At 53.1% G+C, this 25,100-nt stretch overlaps 1 protein-coding gene across 2 annotated transcripts in view; it reads right to left on the bottom strand.

Annotated features, from left to right (window-relative positions):
* The window catches only part of PPARGC1B (PPARG coactivator 1 beta), a 109,557-nt gene that overhangs the window by 15,632 nt on the left and 68,825 nt on the right, over positions 1-25,100 (bottom strand). Inside the window, exons 2-8 of one of the 2 annotated variants that reach the window (XM_066272976.1) lie at positions 17,593-17,766; positions 10,129-10,350; positions 7,740-7,856; positions 4,944-6,066; positions 3,998-4,034; positions 3,346-3,410; positions 1,423-2,209 (exon numbers count right to left, since the gene is read on the bottom strand). In XM_066272976.1, the coding sequence (XP_066129073.1) occupies positions 1,423-2,209; positions 3,346-3,410; positions 3,998-4,034; positions 4,944-6,066; positions 7,740-7,856; positions 10,129-10,350; positions 17,593-17,766 (2,525 nt within the window). Of the gene's footprint in view, positions 1-1,422; positions 2,210-3,345; positions 3,411-3,997; positions 4,035-4,943; positions 6,067-7,739; positions 7,857-9,302; positions 9,429-10,128; positions 10,351-17,592; positions 17,767-25,100 lie in introns of those variants that run through there. The other variant, XM_066272977.1, reaches the window with a different exon arrangement.

The following is a 25,100-nucleotide window of genomic DNA, read 5'->3' as shown; positions in this document are numbered from 1 at the left end:
GGCTGGGCAGCTTCAGCTCTGGCACTGGGGGAGGGTTTCAGCAGAAACAGAACCTCAGTGGCTTCCAGGGCAATGCTGCAGAGAAACTGCTTAATGTGAACACTGAGGCGGTCGTTTAGCTCACAGCACAAGCCCTGGGGAACGGAGAACAGAGATGGAAAGAGAGCTCAGAGAGGTCTGGCAGAAGACAGTTCTGACTGAGCATCCTGGCTTATTATATAGGAGGGTTTTTAGAGAAATCACTGGGGAACTCACTTTGAGTAACGTAGTTCTGGGCTTCTAAGCACTAGAGCTGGGGAGTCCCTTAAAATGAAAAGCCTAGTTAGACATCTATGCACATTTTACTGGGGGAAGAGACTTTGCTTTAATCAGATTTTCAAACAGTTCGGTTTCTATGTAAATAGAAAGCTGAATTTTTCTAAGAAAAGGTATCTTTCTATTACCTAATTCTGGTTCTCAGAGTCACACTCTGGAGACTCTGGGCATTATCACCTGGGAACTTGTTAGAAATGCAAATTATCTAAACATCGCCCCCCCTCTTACTTCCCCTACCAGACCTGCAGAATTAGACACTCAGGGAGTCGGGCCCAGCCCTGGAGGTGACTCAGCGGCATTGCTCTAAACCCAAGGGCACCATCTAGTGGCCACTCAGGTGCACCTCAGGGTTTGGGACCTGCACAGACCCACCTCAGGCCTCCCCCAGGAGGGTCTATCTTGCTGAGATCAGGGAGAGAAGCAACCTGTCTTCACCAAACTGTGCCAAACCTCCATTCTTCCTGCCCAGCTTCCCACTGACGTTTGGACCAGCCCCCTCTGCAGCCCAGTTCAGTGAGCAAAGATGGGATGAGCTAATGGGCTCATGACGCACCATCGCATCATCCCTGCGCAAAGGTAAAAGAGCTGGGGGGGGCAGTACAAGGGGGGGCGGCTGACTATGGAAAGTTACAGTGCAACTCAGCAGTACCAAGAAATGGGAATAAACCTCATCGCTGCTTTAAACCCAGGCATTTCTCAGAACACAAGATAGAATTATACCCATTTTCCTTCTACATGTAAGTGTCACATAGACTGTGGGTATGTCTGTTTCCACAAAAACCTATCTATTTCACAAACGTATAAGCAGAAAACAGGTGAGTAAGAAGTAAGTCCCTTCAGACATTAGGCCCCAAATGGCAGAAAGTAGGCGTTCTTCCTTTCCAGAGGCCAGGAGAGGTGGGCCACTCCTGACGGTCAGTCCGCAGGCTTTGCTCACTTCCAGGACTTGCCCACAATTCCCCCAGGAGGCCACCTTCAGGCCCCCAACCAGGTCAGGGAACACACAGGGAAACGCAGACCCAGCTTCGAGGCTCCTCCCTCCCCTGACACCCTGGGAACTGGGGTCCTCAGCTGCCCATCGTCCCTCCGAAGGCCACCTATCCATACCTGAAGGTCCTGCGGACAGCTGGTGACCGTGAGCGGCAGGAAGAGGAGCCCGAGCTGGAGCGGCTGCGGAGGCAGAGCTGCCGGCTGGCCTTGCTTGGTGGGCTCTGGTAGGGGCAGTGGTCAGAGCGAGGGGGGCTGACCCCCGAGTCCTCGTCATTGTCTTCCTCCTCCTCCTCCAGGAGGAAGCTGCTCTCGCCACTGCTGCTGCTGCTGTCCTCAAAAACAGTGTCGTATTCAGGGCTCTTGCAGGAGGCCAGGTCTTCGTCCTCCAGGGCGGTCTCCAGGAGCCCAAAGTGCTTGGTGAGGCTGGCGCGGATCTCGTGGTCTCTGAGCGGCAGACTGTCCTTGGGGGGTACCCCTGCGTCACAGCTTCTGTTTTCCACCCTGCCAGAGGCCTGCGCCTCGGCCTGCAGGGCACCTTGCTGGGGCCAGTCCTCGAGGTGGATCCCAGATGGCTCCCAGGACCTCAGCACCTTCCTCTGCAGGGCGCCCTCTGGCTTGAGCACCTGGCAGTAGTCATGGTCTCCGAAGGAACAGGAGAAGGGGCGCTTCTGGCCAGCCTGGGAGGCTGGCTGGGCGGTGGCATGCCGCAGGTGGGACAGGAGCTCACTCCGCTCCGGGTGCTTCTTTGGCAGCTTGTGGGCTGCCCCTGTGGCGGCCTCAAGCTGGAGGCCCTCCGGGGTGGGGAGGCTGGGAGCTATGTCTTTGCCTGGGCTGTGCTTAATGTCCGGCTTGAAGGGGTCCTCCTCTGTGGGCTTGTATGGAGGCGTGGTGGGTGGGGTGAGCCCTGCCCATGCAAGAGGACAAACATGTGAGGCAGGGACAGATCACGTCTCCAAGAGACACTGAAACCTTAGTTTGGGAAGGCAAAGTGTGACCCCACTCCCCAGACCCAATGAATGGCAGGCATCACTAATCAATCACTGCACTCTTGGCTGAGCCTGTACATAGCCTGGGACTCTTCCGAGTCCACCATCAATTTTTCGTAGCTGACATGTGACGAAATCCATTTGCCGTCCGTTCCACAGCCTGGCAATGAAAGCCAGAGCCTCTAGGTCATCCAGGGTAACTCTTCCTGTGCCACACCCAGTCAATCAACAAGACCTCCTAGCTCTTTACCCAGCTGCCTTCCACCTGGACTTGACCACGCCAGTGTCCCTAGAGCTCCTGATCGGACTCTGGCCTCCATCCTCCCCCACGCACCAGAGGGAACGTGGTGAAATGCCACCGACCGCTTCCTCTCTGGAGCTCCTGAAGTCTGCGGGGTCAGGACCACATCCCTCAGCAGTCTGGCATTCCTCTCAGCCTTTTGTGGCCGTTCTTTCTTAAATCCCCAGTTCTGCCATGTCACAGCGCCAGGTACCCGAGTCCTCAGGGGCACCTGTACTTTCACTTCTCTGTGCCTTTGCTCGTGCTGAATTTGCTGCCAGGGATGCCCTTCCCCTACTTCGTCTCTCCAACTCCTATTCATCCTGCAAGCCCAGCTCAAATGACCCCTGCCCTGGGTGCCCTGCAAATCTGCCCAGGCCCCACTCCTGCCCCTGTGGCCCCACCCCTGTGCTCCCAGAGCGATTCCACATACTTTGGAACTAGTGGAAACAAAACAGCACTCATCACGGTGTGAGTCTGTCTCTCACATAGGTCAGCGGGATCCTTCGGGGGAAGGCGTGTGGCTCTGTCTTTTCTGACCTCAACAGCAGCTCATAGGCCAGATGGCAGCTGAATGACTGAGCCGGCCCCTGACTCTCCTCCTTATAACACCCTCATTGTGTATCAAGAATCAGCGCAGCCTGTGTCACAGTGGCAGGGAGGGCTCAAAGGGGCACCCCTCTCTGCTCGAAGGACTGCTCAGTGTGGGGGACTTGCTGCTGGCCATTGTGCCAGCTCCCCCGAGGGCACCCCACAGCTGAGCCCCTGGCTCACCTGCCGTGCCACAGAGTTCCACTGTCAAGGTCTGCTCAAAGCTCTTCTTGCCAAAAGGAGGGTCACTGGTGGGGCGGGGAGGACAGAAAGGAAAGAGGCCAGTCAGCGGCAGGCCCTACCTCCCCGAGCACACGAGGGCAAGGGGACTCTGTGACAGACTCTGGTTCTGCTGCCCATGGAAGTGAGGCCTGGGGAGGATTTGCTGGGACCACCCCCCTCCATCCTAGCTTTTAGACGCATTCGGAGCTGCAAGAAAGACCTCCCAAAGAGTGGGAACAGGACAAGGATTGTCAGCCTCCTTATTTTACAGATTCAGCACCTGAGGCCCAGAGAGGGAGACAGACTTGCCCAAAGCCACACAGCATTGCCAGTTTTTCCCGACCAAGAAACATACTCCTTCCCTGGTCCTAGAGAGGACAGCTTACAAAATGGCTGAGGCCTTGAGTCCTCATCCTTCCTTGGGCCTGCAGGGACTAGCTAATAACACACTCCCTTTTTACGGAGCTTTGCTCCTGAGGGCCCCACTGGGCAGTAAGGGCACAGGCACGGGGCCAGGGCCAGGCTCAAGGCTGATGAACCACCCAGTTCCGCCATACACCCCCAACAGGACTAAGTCTCATGGAATAATAAACCAATAATTCCCCAAATCTACCTTTGTGACAAGGTCAGCATGAGGCACCTGGGAGAGTCTGAAAAGAAAAAAAAGAAAAATATTAAGATTCCTCAACATAGCACTAGTAGCAAATGTGTCCCTCATGGGGAGACCCCAAACTCCCATTAGCACCAAGCACAGCTCCCTTCAGGCATGTGACCCAACAGCCCCTGCCATTTTTAGGAAAGGGCAGGAACAACCTAAAGCCACCTTCATTCCCAGGGTCTCAACAACACTAACCGCTGGCAGACCTCCATTCTGCAGAAAGAACTGATGAGTACAAGAGCGACCCCTCCTGGCTACATAGTATAGCACAGTGGGGAAGAGGCTGGTGCTCAGGGCCAGCGGCTGTGGGCTCTACTGCAGTCCTAACTAGCGGGAGCGATCATTAGATATCTCTGCCTTGGTTTCTCTGTCTTCAAATGGAGGTTCTAATAGAACCACAGTCTTCCTGCAAGGAGTCAGTGGGGAAATCTGTGTAAGACCAGTGCCTGGTACAGTGAGTATACAACAGATACCTGTTGTCGCTGTTATCATTATTGTTACCATTTAAAACTCAACTTCATTATGGAACTAAATTTATAGATGTGCCTTCTGTCACATTACCACCTATGAAGTCTTCTTTAGAGCACTCATCACAATATGCTATCATCTTTCTTTTATTTTTTTGCTTTGTGATTGCCTGCCCCCCCCCCGAAACATGAGCCCCATCCAGGCAGGCACCTCAGTCCTGTTCATTATGTGGTGCCTGGCCCGTGCGTGATGGGAAACTCAGATGTACGGGTGGTTCCTGAAGGTCTGCCCGACTAGCCCATTGTACAGAAAGGAAAGTTGAGAGCCAGAGAGGAAAAGGAACTTGCCCAATGCAAGGCTCCTGGCTCCCAGCACAGGGGGGGTACACCACATCCCAACCCTGTCCCCTTTCTTGCAGATGGACTCCGACTACCTCTGGAAGGGAGCTGTGGGCAGTTGGGGTCCTCGTCGGTGTCCCCACACCCACTCTCACAGGGGCTCTCCAAAGCCGGGATCTGGGGTCCCCGGAGTTGCTGCTGGTCTTGGCCACTGTCCTTGCTTGTGGGGCTGCCCAGCTCCCCCTCTGTGTCATAGGCCTCCGAAGCCAGGTGCAGCGAGGGCAGAGCTCCTTGGGGCTCCGAGGGGACCGGCGACTCATCAGTGAGCGTCAGCCAGGGGCCCAGCTCGGGGTTCAGTCTCCTGGAACGCCGCACGGGGCACCCCGAGCTCTCCAGCTTCCTCCCCAGCTTGGTCCACGGCAAGCCTCTGCCCGGCCTTTTCCAACCCCACTCTTCCTCCTCGTCTTCTTTTTCTTCCTCTTCCTCCTCCTCGTCGTTCTCCTCCTCCTGAGGCCGCCTGGCCGACCGGCTGCCATGACCCCTCACGTGCAGCCGCAGAGGGCGCAGGCTGGGGCTGGGCCCCACGCTCCTGGGCGAAGCCGCCACCCTCACCTCCTTCATGGGGGCCGGCCGGCCGGAGGAGGCCTGGCTGTCTTTGGGCCTGTGCTGGGGCCTGAGGGAGGCGTAGACAGGCGTGGCCAGGCGGTACGGTTTGCTGACATCACAGAGGACATCTTGAGCCAGAAGTTCCCTCAGGATGGAAAATTCAGCCCAAGAGGCTTTGGAAGGGTGCTGGGACCGGGCCCAGGGTCTGGCCTGCTTGGAGGGGTTGCTGCAGGGCCGAGGGGCTGACTCTGCGGCCTGCGGGGGCAGCTTCCTCTGGGGGAGGCAGTAGGTGTGCATGTAGCGGATAAGCTGCACCGCCGCCTGTATGTCCTCCGGGGAGACCTGGGTGCTGGGGCCTGCCCTGACCGGCGCCGAGGAGTCCCAGGTCGAGGCTGGAGCTGGCTGCGGGCTCGGGCAGTCCTTGCCCGGCTCCTCATCCTCCTTGGCAGGGAGCCGGGGACTCAGGGGGGCTGGTGGCTGCAGGCCCCTTTCTGGGGAGTGGGCTTTCGCCTGGAGGCAGGATGGCACCGACATGAGGTGCTTATGCAGTTCTGTGCAACTCCGGCCCTGGGGCTGCATCGCAGAGGCCTTCTTCTCTTGGGCGCTGTCCACCTAGAGAGGGAAAGGGGCCAAGAGTGAGGAGAGGCCACACTGGTCATCCCCTCTGCCCTACCCCTGTACCCACTAGCTGGGCTCAGCAAGGAGCACCAAAAATTGCAAGGTTTCAGCCCTGGGCAGGTGGGTCAGTGGATAAAGCATCATCCCAGTGCACCAAGGTCGTGGGTTCGATCCCTGGTCAGGGCATGTAGGAGAAACAATGAGTGCACAACTAATTAGAAACAAATTGATTGCCCTCTCTCACTCTTAAACCAATGGGAAAATTGGAAAAAAAAAATTCCAAGGTTTCATCCATTTTTATTTCTACTGGCACCTGGCTGTGCTCCTGTGATGAAGACTGAAAGGATGACCAGCCTCCTAACATGAATTTCGCCCCGTCCAGATTCACAGCAGAGCCCTGCTCTGACCACCCCACCCGCCTGCACGAGGGCCTCGTTAGAGCACCAGGAAGTACACAGTACATCAGCAGTCGCCCGGGGCAGGCGTGGGGACAGGGATTAACTGTAAGAGGGGGCACCTCCTGGGATGGTGGAAATGTTCTAAAACTGGATTGTGGTCATGGCTGCACAGCTCTGCAAACTTACTAAAAATCACTGAATTGTGCTTCTAAAACAGGTGCCTTTTATATGTGAATGGCGCCTCCATAAAGCTGTTAAAAATAAAAAGCAGCAGCAGCAGCAAAATTCAGTAGCTTTCCGGTGCCTATCAGATAAAGGGAAGGCTTCTTGGCTAGGTATTCGGGCCCTCTGCCCTCTGGGCCCTGATGACGGCTCTCACCAGCCGAATCTGTCCCCCTTTGTCTATACAGGGGCTTTCCTCCAACACACCTCCACTGTCTCTTTGCTGGGGCCAGAAGGGCTGTCAGGTGTGTCCCACATCCCTGGGGCACTTCCTAGCCTTCCAGAGGGCAAAGGGCTGGCTCACCAAGGAGCTTAGCTGCTGCCCCCTCAACAGAACAGAACAGAACACGAGGGAAGATCTTTGTTTGGTCAGCCAGGGAGGGGGCACAGGGACAGGTCCCACCCCCATGGGAGTCCCAGCAGGGCGCAGGTTCCTACATAGAGCCATGTTCTGAGAGAGATGTCACCTGACTCTGCCGTGAGGGTGTGGACCGCAGGCCAGTCCCTGGAGTGTCCCAGGCCAAGAGGGGAAGGGCTGAGCACAGGCTTCCAGTAACAAGAGCACTGGGAAATGGACCCTGAAGCCCTTCCTTGGAAGTCTCAGAAGACGGAGCCCACAGAGGAGAGAGGGCTGGCTTCACTCCTGGGTGTTCGTAAGAGAACTCCAGCTCTCCAGGGGCTTCCCCAGAGAAATCCCAACTCCTTACTGTGGCCTCCACGACCTCGGGACCTTGCGTCTCGGGCTGTCTCCCCATCAGAATAAGCCTCCTGAGGACAGGACACGTCTTCCCAGTCTCTAAGCAAACGTCTACCACAGAGCCCGGAACAGGAATGTGTACGAGAACGCCCAGGGCTCTTTCTGGAACCTCGGACTGGCCTGGGTCTCAAGAAATGCTGAGCATACCAGCTAGCAAGACGTGTGAGGAGCCAAGAGGGAAGCTGGCGGTTGACTGAACTTGAAACCCCGAACAAGAGCCGAAGGTTGCATCCCTGCCCCCAGAGGCCACCTGAGGACCCAGGCGGGTTTTAGGGCATGCGCAGAAATACCTTGACACAGGGCCGCTGACTTTTGGACCTGAGGCCTGCCCGGCGCCAGACATTCCCCTCCTTCTGGGCGTCGGAGCTTGGCGGTGGGGAGGACGTGGCAAGCAGGAGCTTCTGCAGCTGCAGGAGAAGCAGAGAGCAGAGGAGCCGGGCCTGAGCCGCAGCCAGAGGACGCGAAGAAGAGGAGAGGCCCAGCCCCAGCTAGCCCCTCGGCGCTGACCACGCCCTGACCCCACCCATCACAGGACCATGGGAAGAACACAGGATGGACATTTAATGACCTTCACAGTATGTTCCCAACGTAGTATCAAGTACAGAGAGCAGATTGTCTAACAGCCTCAAATACACACAAGCATCCAGACAAAATGTAAATCCTTTTCAAAACTAATTACCTAAGAAGAGTATCTGTGACTTTGAGTAATGTCTTGGCTAGTGTCTGCTCATTCTGTTAAAATGTTATGGATATACTTTATTGGGACGCTCTGAACCCGCCTGCGGTACACACACACACACACACACACACACACACACACAAACTGGAAGGTTGGCTATCATAAGGGTTCTTTGGTGAGGGATTCCAGCCGATTTTCCTTTTCTTCTTTTTGATTATTCATATTGCTTTTTAAAAAACTAATTTCTTTAAAAACAACACTCAATGGTGAAAAAAAGTATGTTACACAAACACTAACAGGTGGACAATCAGCAGCAAGTCTCTCTCTCCTGCTCAAGGTCCCCTTCCTCCCTCCCAGGGGCAACTGCTATTAACCATTTTCTTGTGACCCTATCATGAGGCGGGGTTTGATCACACAATATAGAGGGTGGGAGAAAGTAGGTTTACAGTCGTGCTGACACTCTTTTGCATTAATAAAGTATTGTAATCATCATAACCTGCGTGCCGTTTTCCAGACAACTGTGAACCTATTTTTGCCCTCCCTTGCATGTACACCGCACCTCCGGCCACCCGGCTATTTCTACACAAGTAGAAGTACATGACACTTCAGCTTGTCTGGCTTTTCTAATTTTTCTCTAAAAACTGCTGAGAGACTTATACTTCTGCACCAAGAGGGCTGATGTGCAATGTATCCCATCTGAGAAAGCAGGGAGCTGAGTGCAGGTAGAGTTCTATCGGGGACCCTATCACAGCCAATGTTGAGAGCAAGTCAGAAAGTATGACAGGTTTTTTATTGCTAAAGCATTGAGTGCCTCCTTGGGGGTCATGTTCCCAGGTCAGCCCAGCAAAGAGTGCCAAAGGCCCAGGAAGCAGAGAAGAGGCCATCCCACATTCCCTCAGGAGCTGGTGACTCCCACGACCCCACTCAGACTCCAAACCAACACAGGCACGTCTGGGACTCTTTGATGTGGGCACGAAAAGTTCTGCGGACTGGAGGGAAGGGACCTGGTTCTGGCCCAGCTCGGCCCCAACTCACCATGAGACCTTGGGCAAATCCTTTCCCTCTCTGGGTTTTGGTTTCTCCATTGGCATAACAGGGGCTGGTGGATTAAATGACTAGATTTGAACGTTTTTGACTCAGAAGTCCCTGTAAGAATACACTAAAAGTTGCTGACCTTATGAAAACAAACAGGTAGACAGAGAGGTCCGTGGGTCCCTGCCAATCCAATGGTGAACTCCATGGAATCCATGACTCCAGGTTAAGAACTGAGAATGTGGACATCTCGGGGCCTTTCTAACAGTCAGTACCCTGGAGGTCTAGAGGGGTGAGTCTGTTTCCTGTGCGGAATGAAGGCAAACTAAGGCACAGGAGGGACCACCTTGTGACCAGCAGGGGTCGCTCTCTGCCTCACAGAAGTTTGGTCTCTCTCCAGAGCCCGGCACAGAAAGCACAGAGAATGCCTCTTGTTACTACGACTAATTGGTTGTGCCAGGACCATTACTTAGAGCATTTATTGAGCAACTTCCTTGTGCCAGGCACTGTTCTAAGTGCTTTACATGTAGTACCTACCGCATTCCTCCTGACAGCCTTCGAGATAGGCACTATGTTTTACCCCATCTCATAGAACAGGAAGCTGAGTCAGAGGCTGGGGACACACAAACATTATTAATTGGTGGGGTGGGGATTCAAACCCAGGAGGTCTGATTCCAGTCTGCACAGAAGCAGGACCCCTACCAGCAGGAGCCACAGTGTGGGACTGAACATACCCGTGTGTCCAGCACATACGGGGTGCTTACTGAACAGTTCGCGCTCCTTCAAGGAACTGAAAGGAAGCAAGAAAGAAGGAAAGGTGCCTCGGACCAGGGGGCGGAATAGCGGGGCTCTGGTTTGCACAGAGACTCTGCAGGGGCTGGAGCTGGTTTCCCTTCACCCGGCAGCCCCACCACCGGGCACCACAGCCCAGGCCACCACCGTCATTTCGGCTGGAAAGAGGTTCTCACCAGAGAGAGCTCGTCCACCTCGGGGGCTGGGGCTGGGGTCAGGGGGCTCTCCAGGGAGGGGCTGGGGGGCGCAGATGAGGGGGCAGGCGAAACTGAAGTGCAGGATGGTACGTCTCCGCCGTCCAGGGCTGGGAAGGCAGCCAGACCCATGTCATCTTCGGGGATGTCATCCAGGGTCTTGGTGAGCGCTGCCAGGAGGGCCTCATTCTCACTGTCGATGATCTGAAGTAGGGAGCGGGTGGAGCAGAGAGGGGACACAGTCAGTCAGGACCTGGGGCTCAGCCGTCTTCGCTGTAGAAAACCTGCTATGCACACACCATCATCACCTTAGGCAACTCACTTTGTTTTTTCATCTGTCAAATGGGATAACTTCATAAGGTTATTGTTGATGACTAAGTTAACATACATAAGAATCTTAGAAAATACTACTACTGCTATTACTACCATAATCCCTTTGATGATGGTGGTGATGATGCTGACGACAGTGATGATGATGGTGATGGTAATGATAATGGAGATGGTTGGGGGGTGATGCTGGTGACAATGATAATGATGACGATGACGGTGACGGTGACGGTGGTAAGGATGGTGACAGTGGTGGTGGTGGTAGCAACAATGCCTCCCCCATCTCTTTCCTCCCTCCCTTCCCCTAACCCAGTGGTAGTCAACCTGGTCCCTACTGCGCACTAGTGGGCGTTCCAGCTTTCATGGTGGGCGGTAGAGGAGCAACCAAAGTATAAATAAAAAGATAGATTTAACTATAATAAATTGTTTTATAAAGATTTATTCTGCCAAACTTAGAGAAAATCTGACATAAAGTACTTGGTAAATAATTATTATTATATGCATTAACTTGCTGTAACTCTGCTTTATAAAATTTATAAAGTAAAGTAAAGTGACTTCCCTACTTTATAAATCACCATTACTGTGGAACCAGTGGGCAGTTAGAAAATTTTACTACTAACAGAGATACAAAAGTGGGCGGTAGGTATAAAAAGGTTGCCTACCCCTGCCCTAACACATACATACTAAATGGCTGCTCTGTGCCTGGCATTGTCTGGGCACCGGTGGTCCAGCAGGCCAGGACTGGTCAGCCCCCGCCCTCACAGAGCCTACTCCCCAGTGGAGAAAAGAGTTAAACAAGGAAACACACAAGACCGTCCCAGAGGGTAAGAAAGGCTGGGAAGAAAATAAAAGGAGGCTGTGGTGAAGAATAAAAACAGTGAAGATTACGGGCTATTTTGGGGGCCAAAGGAGGCCGCTGCGAGCAGCTGAAATGGAAGTTCGGAGGCTGAAAGACGAGAAGGCACCAGCCAAGCGGAGGGTGGAGGGAAGGAGATTCCAGGCAGAGGGAAGAGCGAGTACCAAGTCCTGGGACAAAGACTCTGGCAGATAAGAGGAACAGAAAGGCTTTGTAAACACTGCCTCACAACCACCTCTAAGGGGGGTACTACTCTCATCTCCATCTGGTAGTTGAGGAAACGGAAGCTCACGCAGGTTGAGTGAGGTGTCCAGGGTCACAGAGTGAATTCAGGGCAGAGGCAGGGCTTGCGCCCCGCACGCCCCGCACAGATGAACCAAGACCCTCCCTTCCCTGATGCCTAAGACCTATGTAATAGGAAGAGTCAGTGAGCTCGGTTCCGGCCCACCTGACACCAGCCCCCAGCCCCCACACCCAGAGGCCCTGGAGTGGGGAGATCACACTGCCTCCAGGTGAGGCAGCGAGCATCCCTTAGTGGGCCCTGGCTGCTGAGCCTGTTCTGGTGGGAAGCACACTGTCACATGACGCCTCCCCGGCGCTCTTTCCCATCCCAGGTCAGGCTGTTTATCCTTTCTTCAGGAAGTTCATCTGAAATACATATCTCGTGACGGCCTTTTGGCCGCACTACATCTGTTCCAGGCCTCGCAGCAGCTGAGTAATTCAAACAGGGGGACGTGGGGAGAAGAGAACAAACGCGTTTGTAATTTTTGGAACACAGCTAATAAGAGAAAAGTCAAAAGAAGGTTTTGGTTGGGCCTGACCCAGGCCCTGGGGATTGGAGGGCCCGAGGGTAGATCTGGGCTTATGGAGTCTGGCTCAAGAATTCAATGGAGTTCACTTGACTTCCCTCCACCCCACCTAAGGCCCAGAGTCTCCTATGTTCCCAGAGCACTCTGCCTAGCCTGGCGGGGAGTAAAGGCCTTGGGACCCGGGGCTCAATAACCAATCTTGGGGCTGACCACATGGGGCTCTGGCACCACAGTGATCTTGGATAACACGTTTCCCTCTTCTAAGACTCACTGCTTTGTCTGTAAAATGGGGAGGCCGTGATCCCTGCTGAGTCTCCCTCCCAGCTCTACTAGGAAGGCAAGTCGAAAAGAAATGATGAAACTCAGTGCCTGAAGCATGGGAGGCACCAGGCAGACTTTTTTGAATGGAAGAATGAGTGAACCTAACAATGAATTCTGGCCGCAAAGAGATTGAGATTAGGGTTTCAAAGACTAGAATTTAGAAGGATGTTATTCAGAAATGACATCATCAAGCACTGGACAGAATGAGAATTCCCACTTTCCTAAGAGGTAGCCAACGGCCCAGAGATACTATGAATTATCACAAACATCCGCTGGCTCCCTCAGGGATCACATAGTGATGAGGGATGTTAACCATGTGACCTAAGTACTATCACATCCCTTACGACTAACCAGATGCGGCCATTCCTCCCACGCCAGCATCTCCAGGCAACAGCTGCCAATCCAGCACAAGTAGTGGTCAGGAAGAAATGGACTTGCCATCCCTTTTAGGGTGACGGGGGAATAAAGGTCCAGGAGAGAGACTTGTCAAAGTCATACAAGACAGCAATCAGAGGAGAGCGTCACGGTCTTACTGTGTGCCAGGCACTGTGCTAAAATGAATACAAAAATGGCCAAGACCTCAGGAAGCCCCCAACAGGTTGGTATACACACAAAATGACTGCTAAAAGGCGTCCACAATCTCCTCAGCCCTCCCTGCACCGCTCCAGCTGGGGATGGAGAAGCAGACTCCGCCTGGGAAGAAAGGCCACTCCAGACCACAACCCTGCCCGGTCGGCACTCTGGGATGATACATTACAGGGAGCTGGGCCGCCCGCCCCTCTCCTCTTCCTGGGCCCATTAGCTCTACTCTCCCAGCTCTGCTTTGAAAAGGAGTGTGAATTAATGGAGAGTTAATCAGCTGAGGAAGGGATATTAATAGACTCGTCCCCACCCCCAACCTTCCTGAGCTGATCTCAAGCTAGAGGAAAAGGAGTCTTTACAAAATCTCAGGGAAAATGCTTCATTTGGGGCCTAGCATAGCTTACAAGAATGTGGCAGGACAGAAGTTCAACAATGTGTGCTGGAAGGACACTCCGAAATGCTCTGCTCCCCAGGGGGCTGAACTGGGGTCCAGGAAAACCCAGGAAATCCGTTTCCCCCCTTTTCCGCTGGCAGTTGGTCCATAGACTTCACCTAAGTCTAAAAGGGCCCTGTGAGTCTTCCCCAACAGATTCAGAACCACTTTTGAATCCATGCTCCTTCCTCATATGGGGAAACTGATGCCCAACTAAAGGAAGCTACCTGCCCAAAGCCACACAGCACATTGTGACAGAACAACCAGAGGCCAGCTCCCTCCAAACATACGTACAGAGTGCCTGCTGTGACCCTGACCCCAGGACTCTGGGCACACAGAGAAATGTAAGGCCCTGGCCCTGCCCCCGCCAAGTTGTCAAACCTGTCACAGTAATTTGTTCTCCATTCTGCCAGTCTGTTTCTATAGCAATGGTGTCATTTGACTGTTAGAACACAGCTCTGACATAAGGCAGCACGGCTCTATGAGTCCCTCTGGTCAAATGAGGAAACTGTCCCAGCTAGTGGCAGAAGGCCGATGGAACCTATGGCCCCTGAGTCCCAGCTGAGGGATGTGGAATGGCTCATAGCCTGGTCCTTATGGGGGAGGGGGGGAAATAAAAATAATTTAATGTATATGATTGCATCCTGACAATGGGTGAGGGCCCCATAGACAAATAAAATGTTGTGTGTCTTCAAGGAGCTCCAATTCTAAAGGACACTAGACATACACATGTATCTCTCTCTCTCTCTCTCTCTCTCTCTCTCTCTCTCTCTCTCTCTCACATACACACACACACACACACACACACACACACACACACACACACCCCATAGGATGGGAACCCAGGAGAGGAAGTAACTGACCACTGCTTTAAAAGGAGCCACCATGAGAGGGGGGTGCTGAAGGATGCAGTCATTTGATAGATATGTACTAAGCCCTGAGTGCAGCCTGTGGTGGCGCAGTGGATAAAGCGTTGACCTGGGATCCCTAAGGTCGCCGGTTCAAAACCCTAGGCTTGCCCGGTCAAGGCACATATGGGAGTTGATGCTTCCTGTTCCTCTCTCCTTCTCTCTCCGTCTCCTCTAAAATGAATGAATAAATAAATAAAAATAATTTTTAAGGCCCTGGCCGGTTGGCTCAGCGGTAGAGCGTCAGCCTAGCGTGTGGAGGACCCGGGTTCGATTCCCGGCCAGGGCACACAGGAGAAGCGCTCATTTGCTTCTCCACCCCTCTGCCGCGCTTTCCTCTCTGTCTCTCCCTTCCCCTCCCGCAGCCAAGGCTCCATTGGAACAAAGATGGCCCGGGCACTGGGGATGGCTCTGTGGCCTCTGCCTCAGGCGCTAGAGTGGCTCTGGTCGCAACATGGCGACGCCCAGGATGGGCAGAGCATCGCCCCTGGTGGGTGTGCCAGGTGGATCTCGGTCGGGCGCATGCGGGAGTCTGTCTGACTGTCTCTCCCTGTTTCCAGCTTCAGAAAAATAATAATAATAATAATAATAATAATAATAATAATAATAATTTTTTAAAAAGCCCCGAGAAAGGGCCGGGCCCTGTGCAGAGCCCTGGGACTATAACAATGCACAATGCCATCACAGCCCTCGGTGCTCCCGGGTTTCAGGACAGGGACAGGGAGGAATCAGGCGCTAATCACATAATCACAGGCACAGAGGTGCATCAACGTATACTGGGGGAGCTGGCCTAGTCTTGAGGAAGCAGGCGGGGAGCACAGGCCATGAATGGGAGAGAGACTAGGTGGGCAGAGGTCTGCACAGTCCTAACCGGCTGTGAAGATTCTGCCTTCCTCGCCTGACCAGGCGGTGGTGCAGTGGATAGAGCGTCGGACTGGGATGCCGAGGACCCAGATTCAAGACCCCGAGGTCGTCAGCTTGAGCCGGGTTCATCTAGTTTGAGCAAAAAGCTCACCAGCTTGGACCCAAGGTCGCTGGCTCAAGCAAGGGGTTACTTGGTCTGCTGAAGGCCCATGGTCAAGGCACATATGAGAATGCAATCAATGAACAACTAAGGTGTCACAAAGCACAATGAAAAACTGATGATTGATGCTTCTCATCTCTACGTTCCTGTTTGTCTATCCCTCTCTCTGACTCTCTCTCTCTGTCTCTGGTAAAAAAAAAAAGATTCTGCCTTCCTTGCCAGGCTGGGACTTTGGGGGCCACACCAGGCTGACTTGTGTCGGAGACCGTGTCATGCACACTGCAGGACCTTGGCAGGACCTTGCTAGTGGGACTGGCCAGTCTCTGAGTTGGCAGGGGCCTGAACTTAGTTGGAGATGGTCCCCATGGAGCATCTAAACTCCTCTCAACTCATCAGTCTCCACAATCTAAAAGCATTTTCTGGAAGTTGGCCCCTCTGAGGGAGCGAGCAGCTTAGCATATGTCTCATTCCCATTGTTCACATAAAGAATGAAGGTCAGCAGATGGAGCCTGACCTAGAGCCCAGCCCTGCCGATCCTCAGAGGGTTGGCAGAGAGGCTGTGTAGCAGTGAGAGGTATGGGTTCCTGGTTAGTCTTCCCCTTGACCCTTCCTAGGACCTTGGGCAAGTAACTTAACCTCTCTGAGCTTCACTTTCCTTGCCTGTAAACTAGGTTATTAGTAGTCCTTTACTTAGAGATTAGAATAGCTTTGGGGAAAAATCAAACTCCTTAGCCTGGCCCACAAGACCCTGCATGATCTGGCTCCTGCCTACCTGTCCGACTTTATCTCCAGCATTTTCCTCTTAGCGCCTACCCTGCAGCCCTTCTGTTCCCAACACAGCGAGCTTTCCCGCGCTGACTGCTCCCTCTGCCTGGAAAGCCCTGGCCCTGCTCGTTGGTCTTCACGAGGCTCCTCCTTCTCACCTTTCAGATAAAGCATCTCCTCCCCAAAGAGGCCTTTCCTGACCACTCAGCCTTTAGAACCCCTTCTCATCCCAGGTTCATTTCCTTTTGTGCCCCCCCCCCACACACACACACACTGACAATGGCCACTGTTTCCGTGTTGACTGATCTCAGGTCAATCTCCCCTCTGGACTGTCCAGTCCACTGATGGGCACAGTGCCTGAGACACAGAGCAAGCTCCGTAAACATTTCTAGGGGCAGTGATATCACCTGCAGGACTATCTGAGAGGGTGCTCGGGGCACACCAGCGCAGTGCCCGACACACAGGACGTCGCTGTTGTTACAATTACTATACTGCCCAGTGGGCACAGGGAGCTCTGTCTTCTTTCCCCAGTCTTCAAGGGGGAACATATTTCAAAGAAAGAATCATGAATTTGAATGTCCCCATCACCCAGGCCACCAACACCCACCCACACAAATGCACGCAGAGCTTGCTTTACTGTGAAGTAAACCTCAGACACCATTATTATGCCATGTTACGGGGCTTCTTAAAGGAAACGTCACCCACTGTGTCTCCCTGAGGCTGGGCAGGGGAGCGTGCAGGATGAGAGGCATGTGCATACACAGTGATTCTCAGCAATGCCTCCTTTAAAGACCCTCTGGGCTCCCATTGAAAAATGGAGATAGCTATCCTTATGTCTGAGAGCTGTTAAGAGAATGAAATGAATTAATATACACTCACAGGGACAGTTCTGCCACAGAGCAGTTGTTCAGTAAATGTTGAGACATTCCCATGATGGCATCATCGCAGCTACAAGGCCCTGGTTTGGGAAGCAGGCAGACTGGGTTTGAATCTAGCTCGCCATTGACCAGGCAAATGGCCCTGGCCCATGACTTCACTTCTCCAAGCCTCAGTGTCCTCATCCACAAAATGGAGAAATAATTGCACCTGCCTCACAGGCTAGAGATGAGAACTGAGTGAGTGAGATACTACAGGAAAGGGAGGACTCGAACCCACACTGACCCACAGAGGGGCTGGGTTCTGACTGGGGGGCACAGAGGAAGCAGCTCTTCTCAGCCCTCACTTTCCAGAGGCCAGGCAAGGGGTGAGAGCTGCCTGAGACCAAGCACTGATCCAGAGCAAGAGACATGGTCCCGAGAGCTTTGGCGATGCCAAGAGGAGACCTCTGTGCAGGAGCAAGTGCAGAAGAAGGCGGGGCCGGGCGTTCAGGTGCAGAGACGGACGAGGCCGGGCAGCTGGCGGCTCAGCTCGGGAGGACATACCTGGAAGAGCTCCGAGTCGTTGGGGCTGTACTGGCTGGGCTCTGTGTCGGAGCTCTCGGGGCACCACTGCAGCTCCCCAAAGCAGGTGGAGGAATCGAAGTCGCTGGCGTCCAGCTGGGAGAGGTCAAGCTCCGGAAAGTCAGCGCAGAGTTGCTCCTCCCCGGACCCCCCACCCTGAGGAGACAGGAAGGAAGGAGGCCGGTGAGAGCTGAGCTTGCCTAGACCCAAGAAGGGACTCTCTTACTCGCCATGCCGCCAGCCTTGACCCTTGGCTGCCCTTGGCCAAGGACCAATTTTGCCAAGTGACCAAGAAACGTAAAGCTCTGCCCCACTCCCCTGCACCCACCGGGAGCTGAGCCAGGCCCTGGCAGGATGGGCCTGCCCACGGCTCTCTCCCCTTCCCCTGGGCTCTCCTCCATGCCCCTCAAGGCCCTGTGCACGCAGCAGCAGCTCTTTCCTCTCGCCAGCAATGTTCTGTTGAAAACTTTATTAGAACCTATAAATAGAGACCTACTCCTTTACATACCTGCCCCCGGCTGAAAGGGCATTTCTGGAAGGCAACCATCCCTCCCTGATAATGAAACAACAAACACAGCTATCATAATGGCTGACGTTATCAAGTGATTACTATGTTGTGGACAAACACTCTCGCACACTCCCAAGGACTTTACAGGAATATCTGTGAAGTCTCATAGGTGGAAGACCACCCATCATGAGACAATAGGTAAATAAAACTACTACCCCTGTATCATGGACTTTTACAATACTGGAAGAGAGTGAGGCAGATGACCCTGCTCTTTAAGACATGTTAAATAAGAAACTGAACTGTAGACTATCAAAACGTAGAATTTTATCCCACACGCGTAAAGAGAGAAACCAGGCTGCACATTTCTCTGCGGACCATTAGCACGGATGCAACGCACAGGAAAAGGTGTAGAAGGCCCCCCAACCCGCCTGACATGGTGGGTGTGGACCCTGGGGGGCCCTGGTGACGGCACTGATGGAACCAGTGCTTCTCAACACAAGGCTCCAGGACTGGCAGCCATCAACAGTGCCTGGGGCCGTGAGAGAAGTCATGCAGGTTCTCAGGCCTAACCCCACAACCCTTGAATCAGAAGGCTTTCACTTTCTCACCCCGATCCCCCTAGTTTAACAGCTACCAACAGAAGGGCTGCCCTGCCGATTCAGAACAAAGCCCAAGTTGGGAGGCTGGTGCTGAAACAGAATCCCACGGGGCCTGGGGGCCTGAATCGTAACCCCCGCTCAGCAGCTGTGGGCGAGTCCCTTCACCTTTCCGAAGATCACCTGCCTGTCTGTAAAGTGGGGAACTCATAACTGCCGCAGGCACACAAGGGGATGGTACAGCCCGGCTCGGCAAGTGCCCGAGAACGGTCCTCACAGTAATGGTAACAAATTTTAAAAACGAATAAAAACAACAGCGTTTGATGGCAGGCAGAGGGGCGGGACTGACTTAGAGAACAAAAAAGGGCTTCTATGACACTTCGGAGAAATAGGTTCTGGCCAGGCCTTTTCCTTAATTGTTCCCACTTACTAGGCCTCATCAATTATGAATAAATGTGTATTATTAGCCCAACTTGACACAGGAAAAAGGCTTTTATCCGAATTTAGGTCAAATGTCTTAATTGGCATTTTGTAAGAATCTTGCATGCATGGGTAGCACCAGGGCCAGCTTCTCACAAGTGGCCTGTCCCCTGCTCTTGGGCCAAGGAGAGTGGTGCTCACGCAGTCTCTGCCTGCAGGGCCACCCCGGCCACCCATGTTCTCCTCCTGCCTAGCCTTCCTCCAACCCACACATACTCAATAACCACGTATACTGAGCACCGGTCACCCTGGGCCCCACCAACCTCTTGACCACAAGTCACCACCGCTCAAATTCCATGGCCACAGGGAGCTCAGCTGGATTCTCAGCCACCTCTTGGGGACTTCCTTCTCCTCCTTGCCTGGGGGGACTGTGGTGATACAGCAGTCTTGCCCGCTCTAGATGGATGAATGGTTTGCTTCTAGTTTTTAGCTATTATGAACAAGCCTGCAATATTTGTGTGGAAGTCTTTGTGTGGACATATGTCTTTATTTCTCTTGGGTAAATAGCTAGGAGTAGAATTGCTGGGTCCTATGTTAAGTGTATGCGCAACTTTATAAAAACTACACCATCACTCTCCAAAGTGCACGCCTGTCAACTGCGTGAGTTCCCACCGCTCGGAGTTCCAATCCAGCACTTGGCATTGTCACTCATTTTAATTTTAGCCACGCTAGTGGGTGCATTCCAGCATTTATTAAATGTTATGAGCCAGGCAGAGACACGGAAGACTCCGTTCATTCCTTCGTGGAGCTGACATCTTTGTGGGGGAAGAAAACACATCAATGTTTCATGGTAGATCGTCGTTAGTGCTCTGAAGGAAACAAACCAGGTGCGCTGGTGGAGGCCGACAGGGGTGGGGGTGGGGAGGGGGTCAGGAAAGGCTTCCTGGAGGGGCTGGCAGCTGAGCTGTGACCTGAAGGAGGAGGAGCCAGGTGGTGGAAGACATGGCAGAGGGCCCCGCGAAGGCCCCAGTGCAGACGGAACCCCGAGCATGAGGCTGCAGCTCAGTGAGCAGGGGGAAGGGTGCAGAGGCCTTCAGAGAAGCAGGTGGGGCAGATCAGGTGGGGATTGTGTGGGATTGGGGGTTTGCTCCAAGTACAACGGGGGCAGGGCCAGCCTAGAAGCAGGCAGATGGGTTAGGCGCCGGTATGGCACCCAGGGGAGGGGCAGGCGGCAGGACAGGGCAGCACACTGGACACAGGAGGCCCATGGAGCAGGAGGGAGGGCTCGGACACACAGGGCATGGAGCAGCTGGGGCCTCCCGGCCAGCAGAGGCCCTGGCAACAACCTCTGTGGAGAACTCTATTTGTTCCTGGTGCCCCTCTTCCCAGGGACTCAGAGCAGCCCTCTCTGTAGGACTTGCTTCTTGAGGCTTAGAAACAACTTTATAATCAGAATTCCAGACAGGGAGGAACCAGCAGTCCTGACAGGTTGTCCAGGCGAGTTATTGCGGATAGTTTTGAAGTCCGAGGCCCCTTCAAGAACCAGATAAAAGCTATGGAGAGCTTTTACGCCATCCATAAAATATGTGTGCGCAATGCATAGCTGTGCAAGGAATTGGTACTTAACTTCTAGGCCTTCAGAGATGCAGCTTAAGAACTCCTGACTTGCTTGGTCTCCCTCCCTCACTCTGCAGATATGGAAACTGAGGCCCGAGGAGGATAATGGATTCGCTCAGGGTCATCCAGTGCTGTCCTTCCCATCAAAACTATGCCTGCTCCTTTAAAAACACCCCCAAAATGGCCATGACTCCTGTACTTATTGATTACCCATAGCAGCTTGACACATTCAAAGGGTATCCAGGACATAAAAATAAAGAAACCTCAGCTCCGCGGCCTTGTCAATTAGGGCCGAGGCCACTCTAGCTAAAAACCTTTAAGCACTGCATGACAGTGATTTCTCCAGCCTTCTCCGTATTTGGAGAGGCTTCTGACGGGGTGCTGCGGATGACCCAGTTCTCTTTGAAAGGTCTGACTCTAGGCCTTCTTGTTCTGTTCCGGCCACCTGCCGTGGGCCCCACCAGTGGAACTGGGAGGTCACAGCACAGGACCAAGTCGCTGCTGTTACCGAATGCTTCCTGCACGCCAGGCCCACCTAAGTGCTGCATATGCATCTGCTCATCAGATTCCTAAAACCACCCTGCAAAGCAGGTGTCTCTGTCCCCAGGTGCTAATCAGGAAGCTCAGAGACCGAGTCCCTTGCATTAGTTTGCCAGGGCTACTGTAACTAACGAAGCACCACAGACTGGGCAGCTGAAACAACAGAAATGTATTATTGCCTCACGGTTCTGAGGCCAGAGGTCTGAGATCAGGGTGTTGGCAGAGTTGGCTCCTTCCGAGGCCTCTCTCTGGCTTGTGGGTGGCTGTCCTTCCCCCTCTGGCTCTTTGCATGCCTTCCCTCTATGTCTGCCTGTCTCTGTGTCCAAATTTCCCTTTTTTTAATAAGGACACCAGTCATACTGGATTAGGTCCCACCCTAATGACCTCGTTCTAACTTGACTACCTCTGTAGAGACCTTATCTCCAAATAAGGTCACACTCAAACCCAAGTCTCTTCGCTACCTACAAAGCCTGCCATCGTCCAACATCCTGCTCCTGAACATGAGAGGAGCATTCAAGATCATGTATTCCCATTTAGAGATGGGGAGACAGAGCTTCAGAAGAGGGCTGAGAAAGACCCAAGTCACACATCAAGTTCATGGCTGAGCAGGACAGGTGTGGGTCTAGATGCGCTGCCTTGTGCCCCAGCCTCATTAAGAGGGCCCCTCGGGTCTCCTCCCACCCCCGTCCAGAGGGCGGCTCACACCCCTGCCATGGGAGCCCCCTGGTTGCTGGGTCTGTCCTAGCCACTTCTCCAGCAACACCACACTGCACTCTGAACAGAGCTGTGGCTGTCCCAAGCCAGGGAGATGAATGCTACTGGCAGTGAATTAATGGTGTCTCATCGAGAGTCACATAAGTGGCTGGAAGCCTGTGTATCTTGGTGCAAATCGATTCCCTGCTTAAGAAAGAAAGCATCTTCAAGAAAAAAATTGGTGGCTCCACTTTCCTGACTGCAATCAGCAAATCGCCTCGCTTAGTGCCTGGCCCAGAGCAGCTTTTCAGAGCTACTGGGTGGAAGGAAGCAGGAGGGGGAGGGGGTGGCCGCAGGGACAGAGCTTGGCGTCTGCGTCTGTCCCTGCTCCCTGTGCATCCTTCGGTGAGTCATCGCCTCCCTCGGCTCTCTGCCCCTTCCAGAAAAGAGAACGTCAAACAGACAGACCATATGGACCCCTTTCGCTCAAGCATTTGATTCAAGTCTGCTCGTATCTAGTTTCTGAGATCCACATAGGCTCGGGGGAAATGTTTCAGTAAAACTCGGCATTCAACAAACAGATAATTTGCAGAGGTGCAGACAAGGGGCAGAGGGAAGGACTGTCTTGAAATGGAAAGAGGCCTAGACAAGAAGGACAAAGAGCTAGAACCTGGCTTCGCTACTAACAGTAATCCTGTGAGGTCAGGACATACCTTTTGCCACCTCAGTTTCTATTGACAAAATGGGGAAGGGAAAAGGGTTCTTACAAGGGTACAAGGGTAAAGTAACATAGGTTGGGAGCCTAGCATGTGTCAGACGCCCCACAATTGGTGGTCGCAGATACAGCACTTAGAGTGGATATTTCAAGTGACAATCTCAGCCACAGTCTCACTGGTACCTTCCCAAGATGCAGAAAGTAGTCAATGGTCAGCATCTCCATTTGACTGATGGGAAAATGAGGGCTCTCAGAGAGGGTCACTGCTTCTCGAACTTGTCTTCTGACCCTCCCCCCTTCGGTCCTAAGCCCTCTCTCATCCCATGTCCCTTCCACCTCGGCCAGCCCTGATCCTGGTGTCATCATCACTCATGGTGTCTGTTGAGGGAATGATCACAGCTCTACTTCCGGCTGAGCCCCGAGCCTGCCCAACACGAACCCTCAGCAGCCACTACTAATCAGTCTATAACCCTGAGCCTCTACTGGCCTTCCAGGAAGAAAGGAAGGTAAGTATTCATGAGGTCCCCACAAAGCCATTTCATTAGACAAATGTTTCTTCTCTCCTCCTCCCACTTCTGTTACTTGGCTGGCCTCCCTCCACCCTCTTCCTCACGTTGGCACCCCATAGACTTTCCTTGGGGAAGCCGCCCTTCCCCTCCAGCCAGGAGGTCCAAGTAAGCACGATCTGGCTAATGAACATGCTTCATCTAGTGACCCCCACAACTGGTTTGACTGGTTCAGAGGTTATCAGAGTGAACACCAGAAATCTCCTGGGGCATCTGGACAAGGGGCGGGGTGGGGGCGGGGGGCTCAGCTAGTCTGGAGAGGCTGGAGGCCATCTTTGCCACTATCTAGATGGAAAGAGCCCATCTAAGAATGAAGCCCGCACCGGGAGTGCAGAACCATGAAGCAGAGAGAGGTCGATTTCCCCAGATAAAAAAATTGTAATTTAAACACTTGGATCCAGCTGTGCCTGAAGGCAGTTGTTCCCTGTGCTCTGCAGTTTTGTGAGTAAATTTCCTTTCCTGATGGCATGCCAGTTGGAGTTTCTGTCACATATCAATGAAAAAAATGATGACTAATTCATCTCTCTGATACTTAAAAAGAAAATCTAATCTTTCCACTGTCTTTTAAATTAGTTCAAAACTCCTAAAGAGGCTTTTAGGAGAACAGGAGGAAAAGTAATTGGTCCTAGTCCCCACAGGAATACTTACAGCATCCTCTGAAATAAGACTTTGGGATCCTTAAACTCAAGGTCAGCTCCAGAAAAAATAAGTAGAAAATGGAGAAACTCTGAGTCCAGCTTAGAAGAACAAAACACCCCGAACCTAGAGATAAACCAGGTCATTCATTGAAGGGCTCTCCTACAAAAACACAGCTCAACTTTTCAACTTGGCATTCAAGACCTGCTCCATGTGGAAGCATCCGGCCCCCTACCTGCGGGCACAGCCTCGTGATGCTCAGCCCCTGGCCGAGGGGCCCCAAGGCCCAGCCGCGCAGCTGCCTGCTCTGGGCTTAGTGCGAAGCGACCTGCGAAAGGTCACCAGGTCTGGCAAGGGTGGGTTCTCCAGCCCAGACCCCAGGCAATCAGGGAGGACGACCTGGGGAAGGCAGCTCTGTGTGGTAGACAGGACAACAGGGCGGAGGAAGTCGGGGTCTCTGACACCGTGACATGCCAGCCTGGGACATCTACCTCAGGACATGAGAGAGGACTCAACTTGGAGCTTATTGACCTTTTTGTCATTTTTTTAAGGGGCGGGGGAGGGGATTCTGTTACTTGCAGCCAATGCTAATCCTGACCAGGATCTCTCAGGTCTTCCGTACAATAGAGCTCCCCTGACCAGCCTCCACCTAACCAACCAGGTTAACCAGCTCCCTACACCTCCTGTAAACAAGCCCCAGATAAGGTCACCCGCATGTCTGCTCCCACCAGCTGGGCTGGCTGTTTACTGGGAATCAGTTGTGTGTTCTTCCCAAACCAGTTGGTTGCTATAATTACAAAATTTAATTAAATGGTTCATACCCAGAAAAAGACAAGTACAAAAGAAGCACTTTCAAGAGAAACTAAGTTGAAGGCTGTGGAAGGATGCAATAAAGTTGAGATGTTAAAAAAAGAGGGCTGTAAAATTGTGTGTTAGCGCAATAACAGTTAAAAAGAGTGGGAGGAACTGGCAGGAATCTGGAAGGATTCGGCACTCGGATTGCTTGACAGGAGCCTAAATTCTTGATCCCACTGACCGAGCCCCACTCTGGAACTTGGGTCCCTGGCACTGTGGCTGTGGACGATGCAGAGATGGCCTGGATTCTCGGCACCAGCACCAGAAGCAGTCCTATAGCAAACGACGGGCAAAATGAATGGATGTGTCACATGGCTTCATTAAAAGATAAGGTTAGGTATTGT

This window comes from Saccopteryx bilineata, chromosome 4 (assembly GCF_036850765.1).
Source record: "Saccopteryx bilineata isolate mSacBil1 chromosome 4, mSacBil1_pri_phased_curated, whole genome shotgun sequence".
Classification (NCBI taxonomy): domain Eukaryota; kingdom Metazoa; phylum Chordata; class Mammalia; order Chiroptera; family Emballonuridae; genus Saccopteryx; species Saccopteryx bilineata.
This window is presented reverse-complemented; position numbering and strand designations above follow the sequence as displayed.